Source organism: Vollenhovia emeryi, unplaced genomic scaffold (assembly GCF_000949405.1).
Source record: "Vollenhovia emeryi isolate VEMERY1.0 unplaced genomic scaffold, V.emery_V1.0 DF939151.1, whole genome shotgun sequence".
In the NCBI taxonomy this organism is placed as follows: Eukaryota; Metazoa; Arthropoda; class Insecta; order Hymenoptera; family Formicidae; genus Vollenhovia; species Vollenhovia emeryi.
Window position 1 is genome coordinate 2,222,949 of NW_011967215.1, and position 16,501 is coordinate 2,239,449.

The window sequence follows — 16,501 nt, forward strand, 5'->3', positions numbered from 1 at the left end:
TGCACGCGAGCGCGACAAAAGGGCAACGTTACGCCCTTTACTTCCTTTCCCTTTTGGATACGCGAGAGCGCGACGTGGCTCTGAAACGCGACGATTAGATCGCGGGTAATCCGATATAATTGAAATGTCCTATGTGACACGATAATCGCCGTACTCCTACTATTTTGTCAGCGATATGGAAGGGGTACTAGCGAGCGTGCTCTGTTATGCGGCGCGATATTATAAATGTGAGCGGAGTAGGATCGGTGAATACAAGTACCAAAGATCTCGTAGTGTGCCACGTTCGTTCGTGCTGCAACTTGGCTCCGACAAAGTTATACAGTTTTTGTTTACCCTAATTAACCTTGGATCATCACCACAGAATTAATCGGTGACGTGACTGTATCTGGACTTTCGGCAATCAACTGTTATGGGTTCAACCGTCAGTAACTTGGGGTAGGTCAAGAATTATCTCGGTGCTTTCTCTATTGTGCAACTCGTTTATCACGCTCGATTGCTTCGTCGAGGTCGTTAAACGGCACGATCTGAGCCGTAGAGCGCCGTGATAATTTCTTCGGAATCTCCGTAATCGCGAGACAATCTTCGCGATTGAAATTATAATGGTTTTAACGTGTTGAAACTGTGATAACCAACTTGTAAAATTGTAATAACCAGCTTTAAAAATAGAAAGCGTTTTTCGCAGAGTCACAGTAATATTATCCGTGCCGCAGAGAAGGAATTTGCGAGCAATCCCCTTTCGCTGCAGCAGTTAATTTTAATAAAGTTACTTGATCCTCATTGTGACGATGTCAGGCCTTTCAGTGTTACGCTGTACATTTTAATGTGACATTATTCAAGACGTCCCTTGAATATATCTTTTTTCTCTCTTCTGTTTTCAACTCCTCTGTTTTTAACTATTCTTCTCGACTGTGTGTTCATAAGATTCTTACATAAGGAGACACACCAAAATTTAAACCAAGTTCCGATTGCAGAATAGAGTTCGTACAATTAAGTGTCGCACAAGTTGTCTTGCAACGTGTTTAATTCCTCCGCAATCGTTTTAACCTTACGTGTCTATTTTTTTTTACTGCTTTATCACGAAGCTTGCTTGCGTGAGATAGAAAGATGTAAAAAATAAACGTAGTTACACCCATATGTCATCCTGTTGCATAATGATGACATCAGCGATTTTTATGCAACATTGCTGAGTGCACGTTTGAATACATGTTACGTGAATAGAGACATCCGATTTCTCGCCTCTTACATGACATCTGTATTTTTTTAACCGTCTTGAAACGATCGACTGAGAAAATATGCAATCTCGATGAAACTCAATGAAATCTTATTGTTAGAAATTTACATAAAAGATATATGTTTCTCATAATGACGCTTGCGTCTCTAAAATAATCGTCCGACATTTACTATCGGTAACAAAATCATAAAGTATCAATGAAGAAAGAAACGATCCTGCATTGTTTTGTCAATATTTTTTTCTATCTCCGGCAATGCACTTTTGTATAATAAAGAAGTCTTACGTTTGTTATAAAAATAAAGAATCTCGCAACAGAACTACGCAACATTCATTTTTTACTGAAAACTCTAATTGTAAGACAATTGTTTACGATGACACTTCGCGTCATTATGTTAAAATTAACGTCAACGCATATTCTACAATTGCGGCTAAACAGTTAAAGTAACAGAAATATTAGAATTGACGGGCAAGAAAAATCACAAATGAAATTGACTGCTCGAGTATGATTTAGGTCAGGAACGTCGAAACGTCGATATTTGCCACAACATGTGCAACCGGTATGAAATACTGTAAAAAAACTAAACGGTAACAAAACAGTGACAGCATAGGTAAAAAGCGTACTTTTCACATTTAAATGTAATTGTCTCTTTGAAGTCCGGATTATAAAATATAATCTATGACACGAATCGTCGTTCCAGCCTCTTTCCTGCCTTTTCTAACAGTCTTCTGATATTTTTCTTATATCTTCTTTTATCGCGCCGATAACAAAAAGAGCTACCAGAAAGTGAAATAACTCCAACGAATTCATATATTTCAGTTATTTATGTATATCAATACTTTTTCTATATTTCTAGCATCGAACATTAAAATGGTCGATATAGTAGTATCAATTTTTTATACAGTTTAATTATTTAACGCTCGTATCTATGCCCCAGTTCGTAGAAGATAAAAAAGACCTGTACAATATTGAACGAATGCAATTAAAATATTCCATACTTTTTGTTGTAGTAGATACAATAAAGGAAAAAAACATTGCTCCCAAGAAACAAATGTCTTTTACTCTTGAACTAAAAAAATAGAAGACAAGTGATTGATTGTCTTCGATTCTTCGTAGAATTGTATCGTCTTGCATTAGCCTCGATATAAAACAAGGGATTAAAAGAAATTGTAGCTGCATTATTGGTGAAGTTAATTAAACGAATACAGTATAAATTTGTATCAAAGACTGTTTTAAAAACTTTTAACTAATATTTTAATAATTTGTAACTGTAATACATAGTAATTGTGCATATATCTTTTCCACATAGTAAATATAAGGAAATGTTAATTCTTTTTTTCAGTTAGAGAAAATAAGTTTATCAAAATTCACCTTCCATAGTACAATATAATCCCAATAAAGCTTAGTTCCACAAGGTTAATAAATAATAAACGAGCAAAGAGCAATAAATTGCCAAATCAATTTCCGGCTTTCCAAATTAAGATTGCGAAATGTATCACAAAATAAGCTTCCACGAGCTTATTTTAAATTACGCTCCTCGCAGTGCGCTTAAACATTGATGCTTAGTTACGATTACGTTACAAAATTACTCAGTCAAGTAGAGATTAAACGTCGTGCGCGGATGTGAGTTGTCGGCATATCTTAGCATTATGATCTTTGGCGTAGTATTTCAGCGCGTAACAACCACGTTATTCATGAACCTGAATACATTAATGTTACGAAATGTGATTGCATACGGCGTGTTAAACAAGGCTGGTGAAAAACAAGGTTCATTGCTAATGACGGTACGCCGATGACAGAGAAGCATAAAAAACGAGCATTAAATCATTGCTTGGAAAAGAGCATGAAATCTTAGAAAGGACAAATTGTTCTGTCATTTGTTAATGACATCAGCAATTATTGATCGTACGATCGCGGGACATAAATAATCTCGCAATGGAAGTATGATTATGTAAACTTGTTAGATTGCATGTTCGGTTATGCTACATAGATTCGCATCGAAAATATCACTCGGTCGTCATACTACACGAAAAATCTTCAATTTCAGATATCCTTTTTCACGTGTATCTATCCTTTTATTCTCAGATTGAAAAATTCTTCTAGTTGCTCATCCACGCACAGCGTCCATAAATTCTCGGTTTGATTCATCATTCTGTATCTTTTCTTATTTCCTAGTTTTGGTTTTAAGAAATCCGTTATTTAGACATGCATATCTAAAATAGGACTTAAAAACGTCGTAAGGATATTTTAGGCACACGTGTAGAAAGACAGGCTCAAGCCTAATTTAAGAGAAAGAAGAAGAAAAAGTAGTTTGGGCAATTATAAAAAAAAATAAACAGCCACATTGCGGTACAATTCGACGAATCGTTAACCTGTTCCTTTTTTATTGATTTTTTATTCACCTAGATTTTACAGTATTATATAATTTTTTTATTTCCCGAATCTCCGTTTTATTGCCGCTTTTTCTGTTTATCTCTATGTAACTAATTAATTTCTCTTTCTATTTCTATATTATTCTATTATACAGGGTGTACCAAAATCACCGGATATCCTTTTAATCACAGATTCTTTAGAAAATTTCAAGACAAAAATTCTAATACAAAAATGTCGAGGCTATAATAGTTTTTAAATAATAAGCGAGTATATTTCACAAATGATAGGCCTGAGAATTCGCGCGCTCATGGACGGCGACATGACAAATGATAAAAGTGTCCCTACAAATATCGTCCTTCTTATTTAATTCAAGTAGAAATTTGCAACGTGTTGTAACTTCAAAGTGTTGCAGCTGTCAAAGTGATGGATAAATATCAGTTACCATGAAAGTTAATTGTTACTGTGTCAAAAACACATTCATATAAACACTTTTATCATTTGTCATGTCGCCATGTCTGAGCGCGCGAAATCTCAGACCTATCATTTGTGAAATATAATCTCTTATTATTTAAAAATTTGTACAGCCTCGACATTTTTGTATTAGAATTTTCGTCTTGAAATTTTCTAAAGAATCTGTGATTAAAAGGATATCCGGTGATTTTAGTACACCCTGTATATTAAAAAATATATTGTTATGTACACAGAACGTGTGTATGACTTTAAACGTTTCTTCTCTCGTGCGAGATACGCGAAGTTACACGGTGATTATATAATGATTTGTAGACTGCTACGCAGCATTAAATCATATTCGCAACTGCATGCAATCTTGTAAATACCTTTTGTTATCTTTCTACTGTGGATATATCTCACAAAATGCTGCATAAGCCTACGGCCTGAGGCAACAAGTTCTCATTAATATTCTTATCCTCCAGTGTCGCGTTAATCTCGCGTGTTAATCTGCTGTTTACGGCAATAAATCACTATCAAAACTTCCTCGGTTTTAACTTGAGCTTTACAAAGAGATACACCATGCAAAAATGTAACGATGGCAAAAAATATGAGTTCTAATTTCGTAATATGTATTACATTTAGATAGCAATAATAGATCAGCTAGTTGAGCACGAGATGTCTTGCGTGTTACTACGTAACGTATTATCTACGTAAACAGCATATTTCGTAATACGTATCATACTTATATCATACTTGTTGTTTGAATATCTATAAATCCTACAATTTGTCCCGAAATAGTCGGTAGATGAAAGAATCTTTCTCTCGACTCCGTTTTTTCAGCTACGGAAAAATGTCAAGCAATAAAAATACGACTCCCATTTACTGTCCCACGAATATCGTCTTTATAACGAATTTGCATCTAAGACAGAAATATACCTCGTACCTGTACTCATATCTATACGTTCCACTGCCGCATACTAAAAAATTCACACTTATTCAAGTGATGGATTTCAATTATGCATCACACGCGTATGTGCCCAATGTAAAATGTTATTACTTTTTCATTTAAAGGCCGTGAAAAAATCATTTCGCTCAATATGCGCTAACATTTAAATAAACGTGAACACATCTATGAGCTTATTTGTCAATTATTTAGCTTCTTATCCTTCTTGTGCATCGACATTTAGCTTGCACGACCTCATCGTTGCTGCTATAACTGTTGCTTCACGTGAAACAAAAAGAAATTATGATATCTGATAATTTTCCTTTCTTGATATTTTAAAAGGCGCACATATATCTGATAAGAGTCGTGTGCATATCGGTGGACAAAGGATTATCAGTGCGTACATTGGTACAGTTACATGCAAAGATGCCAAAGATAATGTAAGTTTTCATTATCGCTATAAATAATTCATGATACACGACTTATACACGTACGTGCACAATAAAAAAAATTGTGTACAGCTGCATTATCTATTTCCGGAAGCACACTTGACATATACTTTAAGATGAAAATGTTACGATAAATAACCATTAACATATTTATCTAACGTTTATATTGTGAAAAAAGTGCAAATAAAAAGTATATAAAAATATTTCTTCTAATGTTTCTCTTATGTTGAAACCAAAATTTTCACAAAATAGTAAAATATTTAAACAGTTAAAGAGTTAAATATAAGTGTTTGAAGTAAAGCTTGATCTTCAGTGTTTACTTCAAACTTGCATGTTAATGATTGCACGTTAATGATTATGGCATAAGAAAGGCAATATATCCTATCACATATCTATACCACCTCGATTAACAATAATGTTAACGTTCCATTTAAACTAATCTGCACTTCGTTGCAGGGATACCGGAAAATCCATTGATTTTACCATAAATGGAAAATCATATACAAGTATGTATTCTTTAATATTATAGATAATATAGTTAAAGACGAAAAGTTGCAATTCTATTAAGTAACAAATTAAATAATTTTAATTACACAACGGTAGAAACCACAGAATTTAATTGCATGCATATAATATAATTACATAAAGTAGGAAAACGTAGTTGCGTCGGCAGAAACTATTACATTCAGTTACGAAAATGTAATTACGACGGCGGAAGCTTTAACGTTCAATTGTAAAGATTTAATTATGACGAGGGACTTTTAAAGCGTCGCGAAATTAAAGTTGATACAACAAGCTTCGTGTCTGCGTTTTATGAATTATGGTTATCGTTTCGACTTTACAATGGCCATATCGCTTCTAGTATCGGGGGACATACCGGCCGACACGTCCCTCAACGTCTATATTCGCGACTATGCGAAACTCCGCGGCACAAAAGCTATGTGCCACGAGGGTGGCTGCGGCGCCTGTATCGTGGCTGCGGAAATCAAGGGCGAGACAATAGCTGTGAATTCCTGCCTGGTGCCGATATTAATCTGCGAGGGGTATGCGTGCATCAATCGATAAATTACACTCCAATTTCACGTTAAAGAAACAAAGATTTATTTTACGACGTTACACGCCTTTTCCCGTTAGAAAGTAATCTTTTGTTTAAGTTTCTTCTATCATAATTTAGATATTTTAGTTCTTTTAATTTCATTAGGATTATATTAGTATTATATAGTGTGCGTATTCGCAAACAAATTCGCAGATGGTCGATTCACACGATTGAAGGCATAGGAAATAGGCTAGATGGTTATCACCCGATTCAAGCTGCACTCGCTGGGAAAAATGGCTCGCAATGTGGATATTGCTCTCCTGGCATGGTAATGAATCTTTACAGGTATGTACGGTATAGAAATTATTAAAAAATAATTATAAAATTGCCACATTAAAGAAATAATACAATTTTAAATCTACAAATCTTTTTCAAACTTTTGACGTAAACCTGTGATAAACTTTTTCACGCGCAACCGATAATGTCCGAGAAAAATTAGCAAATAAGTCATCAGTCAAAACGATCGGTTACCAAATAATGTATAAGCAAATCATAAATTAAAACTGTATATATGAATAACAGTGTGCGAAAGTGAACATATTTTACACTTAATAAACTGTTGCCTAAAAACATGTAAATGCCTAAGAATATGTAAATAAGATGTAATGTATGCATAATGTTAATATATTATTTTCAATTCAAAAATGCAATTTATTATTTTCAGCCTTCTGCAAAACAAGAAAGTAACTATGCAGGAAGTTGAAAATTCCTTCGGTAGTAACATCTGTCGTTGTACAGGCTATCGCCCGATTTTGGATACGTTCAAGGGATTTGCCAGTGACGCAACTCCATCACTGGCGAAGGATATTCGCGACATTGAGGTGCTTGCGTGAAATATTTCATTTCATCCGTAAAAGTCTCATTCTTGTATTCCCGAATTACTATCTTGTTGAAATATTATCTTTTCATACACAATTCTGTTTTATGTGTACAACTGTATCTCCTGCATATTGATATTATGGACAACTCTCGTATCACATAAATGTCATCATAAATACAATGACGAACTTTGCAGGAGATCTACAAAATCAAAACCTGCCCGAAAAGTGGAATGCCGTGTAAAGGCACTTGCGACAATAAACATTTCAAAGATGGGAAGACGGATACGTTGGATATAAAGTTGGAGGACTCGGAATTCTATAAAGTTTATTCAATCGAAAACCTATTTGCGGTATTTCAACAGAAACCGAAGGCAACATATATATTACACGGCGGAAATACAGCACATGGTAATTTGCCCCCAACGTGAATGATATAGGAACAAATCAATACAAAAAATGTAAAATAAAAAATATATACGTGGCAATTTAATAACTTTTATAGATCTATTAAAATTCTTTAAAAAATAATATGATTCCTCAATGAAGCATTTATGATATATTATATTATATATCTCTTTTTTAGAAATGCAATCAAATGAATGTTTTTTTACCTACAAATCAATGTTTACTTTATGACAAGGATTTTGATATTTAAATGGAATGTACATTTCTATTATATAAATATAGAATCAAAATTATTGTGCCACGTTATTTTTTCAACTCTTAAATGTATCGTTAAAAAATAATACGGTGCCATGGATATAAAACATTCTGTATATTCATTATTTCCATTCAATAAATAATCTTTCCGCTCGAATAATAGCGATACCGTGATGCCAAACGCGCGGTATTAAAATAAATTTGCAGAATTCTGTGTAATTTTAATTAACAAAAGTAGAAATCAATATTGAATAATTCCCTTTGTTGCAAATCTGAATAAAAAAAAAGTACATAATACCGAGAATATAATCTACAGGTGTTTATCGGGCGGACAAACACGATCTTCGCATCGATATAAACGACATCCCCGATTTGCGTCGCATCGAAAAGACTAAAGAGTCACTGACCCTGGGCGGAAACGTATCTCTCACCACGGCGATGGAGACCTTTCAAAAGTATTCATCCGAGGTCGGGTTCAAGTATTTGCGTCACCTGGCCCATCATATCGATCTGATTGCCAGCGTGCCGGTGCGTAACATCGGCAGCATCGCCGGCAATCTGATGATCAAGCACGCGCACCACGAGTTCCCGTCCGATTTGTTCTTGATGCTGGAGACGGCCGGTACCCAAATACATATCCTCGAGGCACCGGGTGCCAAAAAGAGTATGATGCTGCAGGATTTCTTGAAGACAGATATGCGCCACAAGATCATCTACAGCGTAGTGCTGCCGGCGTTATCCAACGATTACGAATACAGATCCTACAAGATCATGCCTAGGGCCCAGAACGCTCACGCTCACATCAACGCCGGCTTTCTCTTCAAACTCGACGGAGGCGGCAAGGTAACGAAATCCTTTCGAATTATTCGATTTACATTAGTATTACTCACTCGTTCAGCATATTTGCGATATTTCACGGGAAGGTGCTGGAGAAACCTAACATCATCTTCGGCGGCATCAATGAGCATTTTCTGCACGCAAAGAACACAGAGCAACTGCTAGTAGGTAAATCTATCCTCGACAAGCAAGTGCTGAAGACAGCTTTGGAAACGTTGCATAACGAACTGCAACCCGATTATGTGCTGCCGGATTATTCGCCGGAATTCCGCAAGACTCTTGCCGAAGGATTATTCTATAAATTTGTCTTGAGCATCAAACCGGAGAATGTGAATTCGAAACTTCGCAGCGGAGGTCCCCTGTTAAAGCGAGATCTCTCTTCAGGTAGGCATGAAGTAACCGTCAGATTTTTGAGAATATATCTTTGTTTCTTTAAGTATTCCTGTGTCGTCGAAGATTTAAATTCGCCTTCTTTTCTTAGCTACCAGCTACTACGTATGTCAGTAACGTTAATCGTCTCGTTTTACGAACTTGTCTTGCGAAATTTTATGATTTCAAATCGAATATTGCAATTCGTCTTTAGAAAACGATTATGCTAAAAAAATAGCAAAGTATATATTCGATTTGCTTTGGAAAAATTGTGAGACGTTTCAACTGATTATTTAAATTGAAAAAATCGAATTACAGGCACACAGGACTATGACACGGACAAAAATGTATGGCCGGTGAACAAACCTATCGTGAAGATGGAGGCGATCCAGCAAACATCGGGCGAGGCTCAGTATTGCAACGACCTACCACCGTATCCTGGAGAAGTATTCTGTGCTCTCGTACTTACGAAAGTCGGCAATGGCAAAATAGATAGCATAGATGCGAGCAAGGCACTTGCTATGAAGGGTGTAGTGGCGTTTTTCTCCGCCAAGGACATACCCGGCAAGAATTTGTCCATCTCAGCCGACAGTCAGCTGATAATGCTGATAAATGACGAGTTGTTGTTCGCCGAAAAGGACGTTCTCTATTCCGGTCAGGTGGTCGGTGTGATTGCCGCCGAGACACATAATCTTGCTAATGAAGCCGCAAAATTAGTGGAGATCAAATATAGCGAGACTCTAAAGAGGAAGCCGGTGATAACTATTGAGGATGCGCTCGCCTCCAAGGACGAGACCAGATTTATGCACAGCATGAGCGTTCCAGCGAAGACGAAAGGTAGAAAACAGTAATGCTTGAGATAGACGATAGAATTAAAAACTTTCGAATATGATTATTTCAGAAAAAGAAATAAAAACAATTGCAAATATAATTAGAGAAATTATATTATCTGCATTGTTGCAACATCGTCAAAATAACTGCTAATCAGTAGATTTGTACAGAAATTATGTAATAAAAAAATCTTTTAGAATATAAAAAGCAATCTTTTTATAAACATTTTCTGTTTTTTTTCACAGGAAAGAATGTTAAACAAACGATAAAAGGCGTTTTCACTTGCGGCAGCCAATATCACTACACTATGGAAACTCAGTCCTGCGTTTGTATTCCCGTAGAAGATGGTATGGACGTCTATCCAACATCGCAATGGCCGGATCTCATTCAAGTATCAATCGCGAATTGTCTTGGCGTTAAAAATAACAGGTAATTCATTAATATCTCACGATTGTCTCTGGGAGAATATTACCTAATAATTATAATAACTATATGTCAATACATTGTGCCGGAATATATGCTCAAATTCTCTCTAAAAAATTTAAGTACAACAACATACTGGAATTCTATTTTGAAATATTTAATATTACCCTATTGGTCAGATTAATAGAAATACAATTTGTGAATTAAATTACCATAATAATGGCAGGAATTTAATCTTCATTGTAGTATCAATGTCCAAGTGAGACGAATCGGCGGTGGATACGGAGCGAAAATCTCGCGGAACGCGTTATTCTCATGTACCTGCGCGCTGGTATGTCACAAACTGAATCGCCCAGCGCGATTAATCTCGACTATCGAGAGCAATATGCAAGCGCAGGGCAAAAGAGTTGCTACGCGTCAAGAATACGAAGTTGGGATAGATGATGAGGGAGTTATTCAATACTTTGACTCGAAACACTGGGGCAACTGCGGCATCAACTTCAACGATCCTCACGCTTTCGTTACAGTACATCACATGGTTAAGTATGTATCGAAAATTTAGCAGTTTACAATTAGCAATATATATAGTGACTCTGAAAGACCACCCACTAATAACGTGGCGTTGTGTCTTATCGGATTTATTAATTTTATTAATTTTTCAAGTTTGCACGCGTTAACAATTGCTATAAATATTTACAGTTGTTACGTCAACGACAACTGGACCATCAATGGATTCGAAGTCCGAACCGATTTACCGTCAAACACATACTGTCGAGCACCAGGATCCACGGAAGGAGTAGCCATAATCGAACATATAATGGAACACATCGCGAAAGTGACGAACAAGGATCCGCTAAAAGTCAGATTGGCGAATATGAACGATGTGGATAAGGCCGCGTTAGAACCCATGATAAAGGATTTGTCGAAATCGGCCGATTACGAGAAGCGAAAGCGGGCCGTTGAGACGTTCAACAATGAAAATCGCTGGAAGAAAAAGGGCATCGCCCTGGTACCAATGAAATATCCATTCCAATATTTCGGTCAGTTTAATGCTATGGTGTCCGTTTGCGCTCGTGATGGTACGGTTTGCGTGACGCACGGTGGCATTGAATGTGGCCAAGGTATAAATACCAAGGTACGTTGTAAATGAAGATTACTTCCCAATTAATCTTATTAAATTTAATAAATTTTTTAAAATTATTTTTATGATAATTAATGATTTTATCAAACTCAATTAAATAAAATCGTAGGAACGTTTCGGAAGGAAGATTTCAGTTTACGTTCATAATTTCATTTCGACAACCGTTGTACATTTTTATGAGTCACCTATTGTTGGCATACGATTAATTAATTGCTTGTATTTTGCTCCTATTTATATAAAAATAATATTCTTTTTAGGTTGCTCAAGTAGCGGCCTACACTTTGGGTATCGATGTAGATTTGGTTAGCGTTAAACCAACAAATACTATAATAACACCCAACAATACGGTTACGGGAGGCAGTATTACTAGCGAGGCCTCTGCATATGTAAGAACTCAATTTAGTTCGCCCCCGACGAAGAGTGACGTGACGCCTAACGAATTTATTATTAACCGAGCGTGTTGATTTTAGGCCACGATTCAAGCTTGCAAACAAATCCTGAAAAGACTCGAACCGATAAAAAAAGATATGAACAATCCAAGCTGGAAGGAACTAGTTTTTGCAGCGTATCTAAAGGATATTGATTTATGCGCGCGTCATATGTGAGCATTATTTAAGTCACGTTTAATGCACTAATGTAATAATAATTTTTCATACCCCGTAAATATTTTGTCCTCCAGTTTGATGTATTTCTACAAATATCGTTCTGGTTTTCTATTTGAATCGCATATGTATTTATCATATTTTTTGTAAGAATTGGTAGTTGTAATAAATCGTGCAGGTTAAATATCTCATCTAGGGTAAGATTACCAAATTCGGATTAAATACCAAATGCGGATCAACAATTCGATGAGTCGCTAATAAGCAACATAAAAACGCGACGATGCCTTTTATGATATCGACAATATAGCATAAAGTTGTAAATATTGTATATAAAAGAGCAAAAGTAAAGTAAATTACTTTAAAATGTCGCTTTTTTTAGCGACTCATTCAATTTTTGATCCGTATTTGGTATCTGATACGAATTTAGTCATATTACACTACACATTCTGAATTTGAACAATATTGATACCGTAGTGATTTCAATTTGGTTTAATCCATTCCATAAATCATGATGTTTACACTTACCTCTAGGTACGCGGCTGCTCTGGATGACACGATCAAACCTTACTCCATTTACGGTGTTACTATTGCTGAAGTAGAGATCGATCTGTTAACCGGCCAGCACATTGTCAGAAGGGTCGACTTGGTTGAAGACGCCGGGATAAGCTTGAATCCGGAAATCGACGTTGGCCAGGTGGAAGGAGCTTTCGTAATGGGAATAGGCTACTGGACTTCTGAAGATCTGGTGTACGATCCTAAAACAGGAGTATTAACAAATGACAGAACCTGGGTAAATTATTTTCATTCAGTTGTGAGGAAGCTAATAACGCGATGATATACCATTTTTCCGTTTCACTGATATTGTACTAGACACAAATGATTAAATTAGTTAAAACATTCTATTTTCATCGTAGAATTATAAACCTCCAGGAGTGAAGGATATCCCTGAGGACTTCCGCATATATTTGCGTAAGAACTCGGTCAACACATCTGGTGTTCTGCGTTCAAAAGGTGAGATATTGTATCAATTTTTGTATTCGAATGCCTGTTTACCATATTATTAAAGAGCTGAATATTTCCTCTGTGACCGTACGAGAATATTTGAATAATCTCTTCGCAAGAATTTTAAAACGCACGTAAATGCTTTAAGGAATTTCTTAGTTTTAATAATTAATATTATAATTGCATTAAAATGCACTAAGTAAAAAATCACGTAATTATTTATAATTAAAGAATTTAAAGTTCACAATTTATCTTGGGAATTTCTTTATGAATTAAAATAAGGAATGCAAATATAAGAGGTGCCAGGTCTGAACAAGATTAACAAATCGATGTTTATTAATCCTGAAAAATTTTTACAGCAACTGGTGAACCACCACTTTGCATGAGTTGTGTAATTCCGATCGCGATACGTTATGCGTTGAACTCCGCTAGGGCAGAGGCAGGAAATAAGGATGTATGGTACCAATTAGGTAAGTCTTAAAAGTATAGATATAAATAAATTCGTGTAGTTGATAATACACGTGTAGAAGAAATTATTCACTTTTACGGTTTGCATTAATTTGTGCATATCTCTCTCTCTCTCTCTCTCTTTCTGTTCTCTTTCACACAGTCCGTAAAATCTCTTATGATATGTGTTATTATAATAAACATACTCATATATTGTTCATGATTTTTGCAGATTCACCGTACACTAATGAACTTATAATCCTAAAAAGTTTAACCAGCAAGGAGAAAATGGTACTTTAAAAGCAAACTAGGATTTGCAACTTAACTGGTGATGAAATTAAATTTTATGCTTATTGTTGTTCAATTTTTTGATTACTTTTTAGTTAGAATAAGTGTAGATGTTCTATGCGACACAATTTTTTCACCTATCTGTTGTTAATACAAAATATTCTAGAGTATAACAGGACTAAGATGATTTAGTTAATTAGGTATTAAACACAACTAAGATAAAACTTTGTTTTGTAGTAAACATTGTTAATAAATGCTCTTTACATAACACTACTGATGTGCTACAGGGAAAACAATAATGTCTGCAATATATAATTAATATAAATAATAATACACTATAAAAGGTATTGTATTAATATAAATAATAACACACTGTAAAATGTGTTGTATTGTATATACAGTCATTTTTCCAATATAAATTTTTATCCTGTTCTCAACAATGTACAGTAATGATTTTTATTATAGTAAAAACATTAATCCGACGTTTATTGTGTCTAAAACGTAGGAAAAGGGAACAAAGCAATGAAATGTGAAACGAGATTAAAGCACGCTGAAAAGTTTAATTCGCAAAATTAATTAATCCGTAAAGTATACCGAACCGTTTATGCCGCAAAATGAGAAAAAAGACTCCCGCAATAAAATTCTTTTTCCGTACCATGCGTACCATTCGTGTAACATTCCATTCGAAATAACGTTATCTACGCTGCCTTTCACGCGAAAAAAATATATGCCACGTAAACCTTTTTCTTTTTTTCAATTTTTACATTCATACATAATAAATTTATGTTAAGTATTTTAATATAAAGTGTTTAATCCATTACAAATTGTTTATTTTGACACGCATGCAAAAATTTGTGTCTTATTCCAGACATAGAAAAAACCATTTTAACTTCACTATTTATGGAATCCTAAAAATCGGTACATATTATTTACATATAATGTAGAAATTACACAATATATTCAGTAAATGAGAAATATTTCGAAAAAATAAAATAATTTAAATTATGATAGTAAAGAAATTCGAGAATTCACGTTTATAATAAAAATCTAATTATAATGTTAGAAACTATCTTAGAAACAATAAAACTTATTATGACAAAAATTACCATATTCAATTGCAAAATTTAATTATACTATAATTTTAATTATACTACAAATTTGATTATAAAACCATAATTATAATAGCGAGCTTTAGAAACAAAAGAGTTATTTGTATGGTGCAGGAGACAATTCTAACTTCTATCTTAATTTTGTGATTGCCAAATCGCTTCCAGCATCAGGATAAACATCGATTAGCATATCCTTCACGTCTACATTCGTGATTATGCGAAATTCCGGGGCACAAAAGCGATGTGCCACGAGAACAAGGGTAGCTGCGGAAATTAAGCGCAGGACAATGGCCGTGAATTCCTGTTTTGTGCGAATAGCGATCGGCAACGGATATGAGTGTAGCAACAGAGAAATTGCACAGTTGCATTTCGCAAATGTTGGATAAAGAAAACACAAATATTAAGTGACAATAATTAATGGTAGTAATTAAAATTATAAAAAACTAAAATGGATTAAACGATTTTTTTAATCGCTTGCAATACACATTTCGTTACAGGTTAAAATTATTGCAAAACATGCAGCAGTGTAAATTGGATCTAATGATAAAATAGTATTACAGTAGTAGTATTATAATAGTATTATAATATTATAGTAGTAGTATTATAATAGTCACATATTGTCAAGTGTAAAATGTGTTTGTTTGCCTCCCAGACAGTGAGGGACTACTTTCAAATATTTTTTATCAATTATCGTAACAACATGATTATTATAATGCTATTGTAACATTAGATCTAATTTTTATAGACATCGCTGCATATTTTACAAAAATTTTATGTTTGAGTATTTTCACACTAACTTTAACTTCTACCTAAACATGTATTGCGAGTGATATATGCATTTATATATTTTTTGTTTTACGCTGATAAAATATCGACCAAGAGAGAAAGAAATGACATGTTTATTGTTCGTTAGTATGATAAAGAACAAAGTTTTTAAAAACACTAAAATTTTGTCACGATCCTTCTTTTCATATGTGATACATAATTTTTACCACGTGCCTAGGTATATACGTTGTCATTGTTGTTACACTAAACTATACATTACATTGCAATATAATTCCAAGGACCTTTGCGCATTTATCGCGATAAAACACAATTTTGTTACAAACTAGGGATATTATGACAATGAAGAATATTATTACAATTATTTGATAAGAATACATGAATATATACTTGGGACACTTTAACCCATAGACATAATAAATATAGACTGAGCATCCCATTGAATAAGTTGAAGCTTGTGAAGAGAGAGACAGAGAAGATTTAAGAAGACTTTCTTTCTCTGTCTCACCATCGTGACAAAGGAGGCGCAGGCATGTTTCTTTTCTTTTACGATGATGTAAGACAGAGAAAGAAAGTCTTCTTAAATCTCTCTCTCTCTCTCTCTCTCTCTCTCTCTCTCTCTCTCTCTCTCTCTCTCTCTCTCTCTTT

At 34.7% G+C, this 16,501-nt stretch overlaps 1 protein-coding gene across 1 annotated transcript; it reads left to right on the top strand.

Moving 5' to 3' along the window:
* Window positions 1–211: 211 nt before the first annotated feature.
* On the top strand, window positions 212–14,234 carry LOC105565564 (xanthine dehydrogenase/oxidase-like). Its single transcript, XM_012018868.1, has 19 exons — window positions 212–435; window positions 5,338–5,435; window positions 5,901–5,950; window positions 6,307–6,487; window positions 6,694–6,825; window positions 7,205–7,361; window positions 7,556–7,769; window positions 8,338–8,864; window positions 8,945–9,242; window positions 9,546–10,064; window positions 10,304–10,487; window positions 10,728–11,024; window positions 11,181–11,616; window positions 11,880–12,008; window positions 12,093–12,223; window positions 12,756–13,014; window positions 13,139–13,235; window positions 13,586–13,696; window positions 13,906–14,234. The coding sequence occupies exons 2-19, from the start codon at window positions 5,422–5,424 to the stop codon at window positions 13,971–13,973; spliced, it is 3,804 nt and encodes a 1,267-aa protein (XP_011874258.1). The 5' UTR covers window positions 212–435; window positions 5,338–5,421; the 3' UTR covers window positions 13,974–14,234.
* Window positions 14,235–16,501: the final 2,267 nt, after the last annotated feature.

Excerpts from the sequence above, each read along its gene's own strand:
- LOC105565564 (XM_012018868.1), top strand. Across the intron at positions 10,488-10,727 it reads CTTGGCGTTAAAAATAACAG|TATCAATGTCCAAGTGAGAC; the intron begins GTAATTCATTAA and ends TCTTCATTGTAG. Across the intron at positions 13,697-13,905 it reads GGATGTATGGTACCAATTAG|ATTCACCGTACACTAATGAA; the intron begins GTAAGTCTTAAA and ends TGATTTTTGCAG.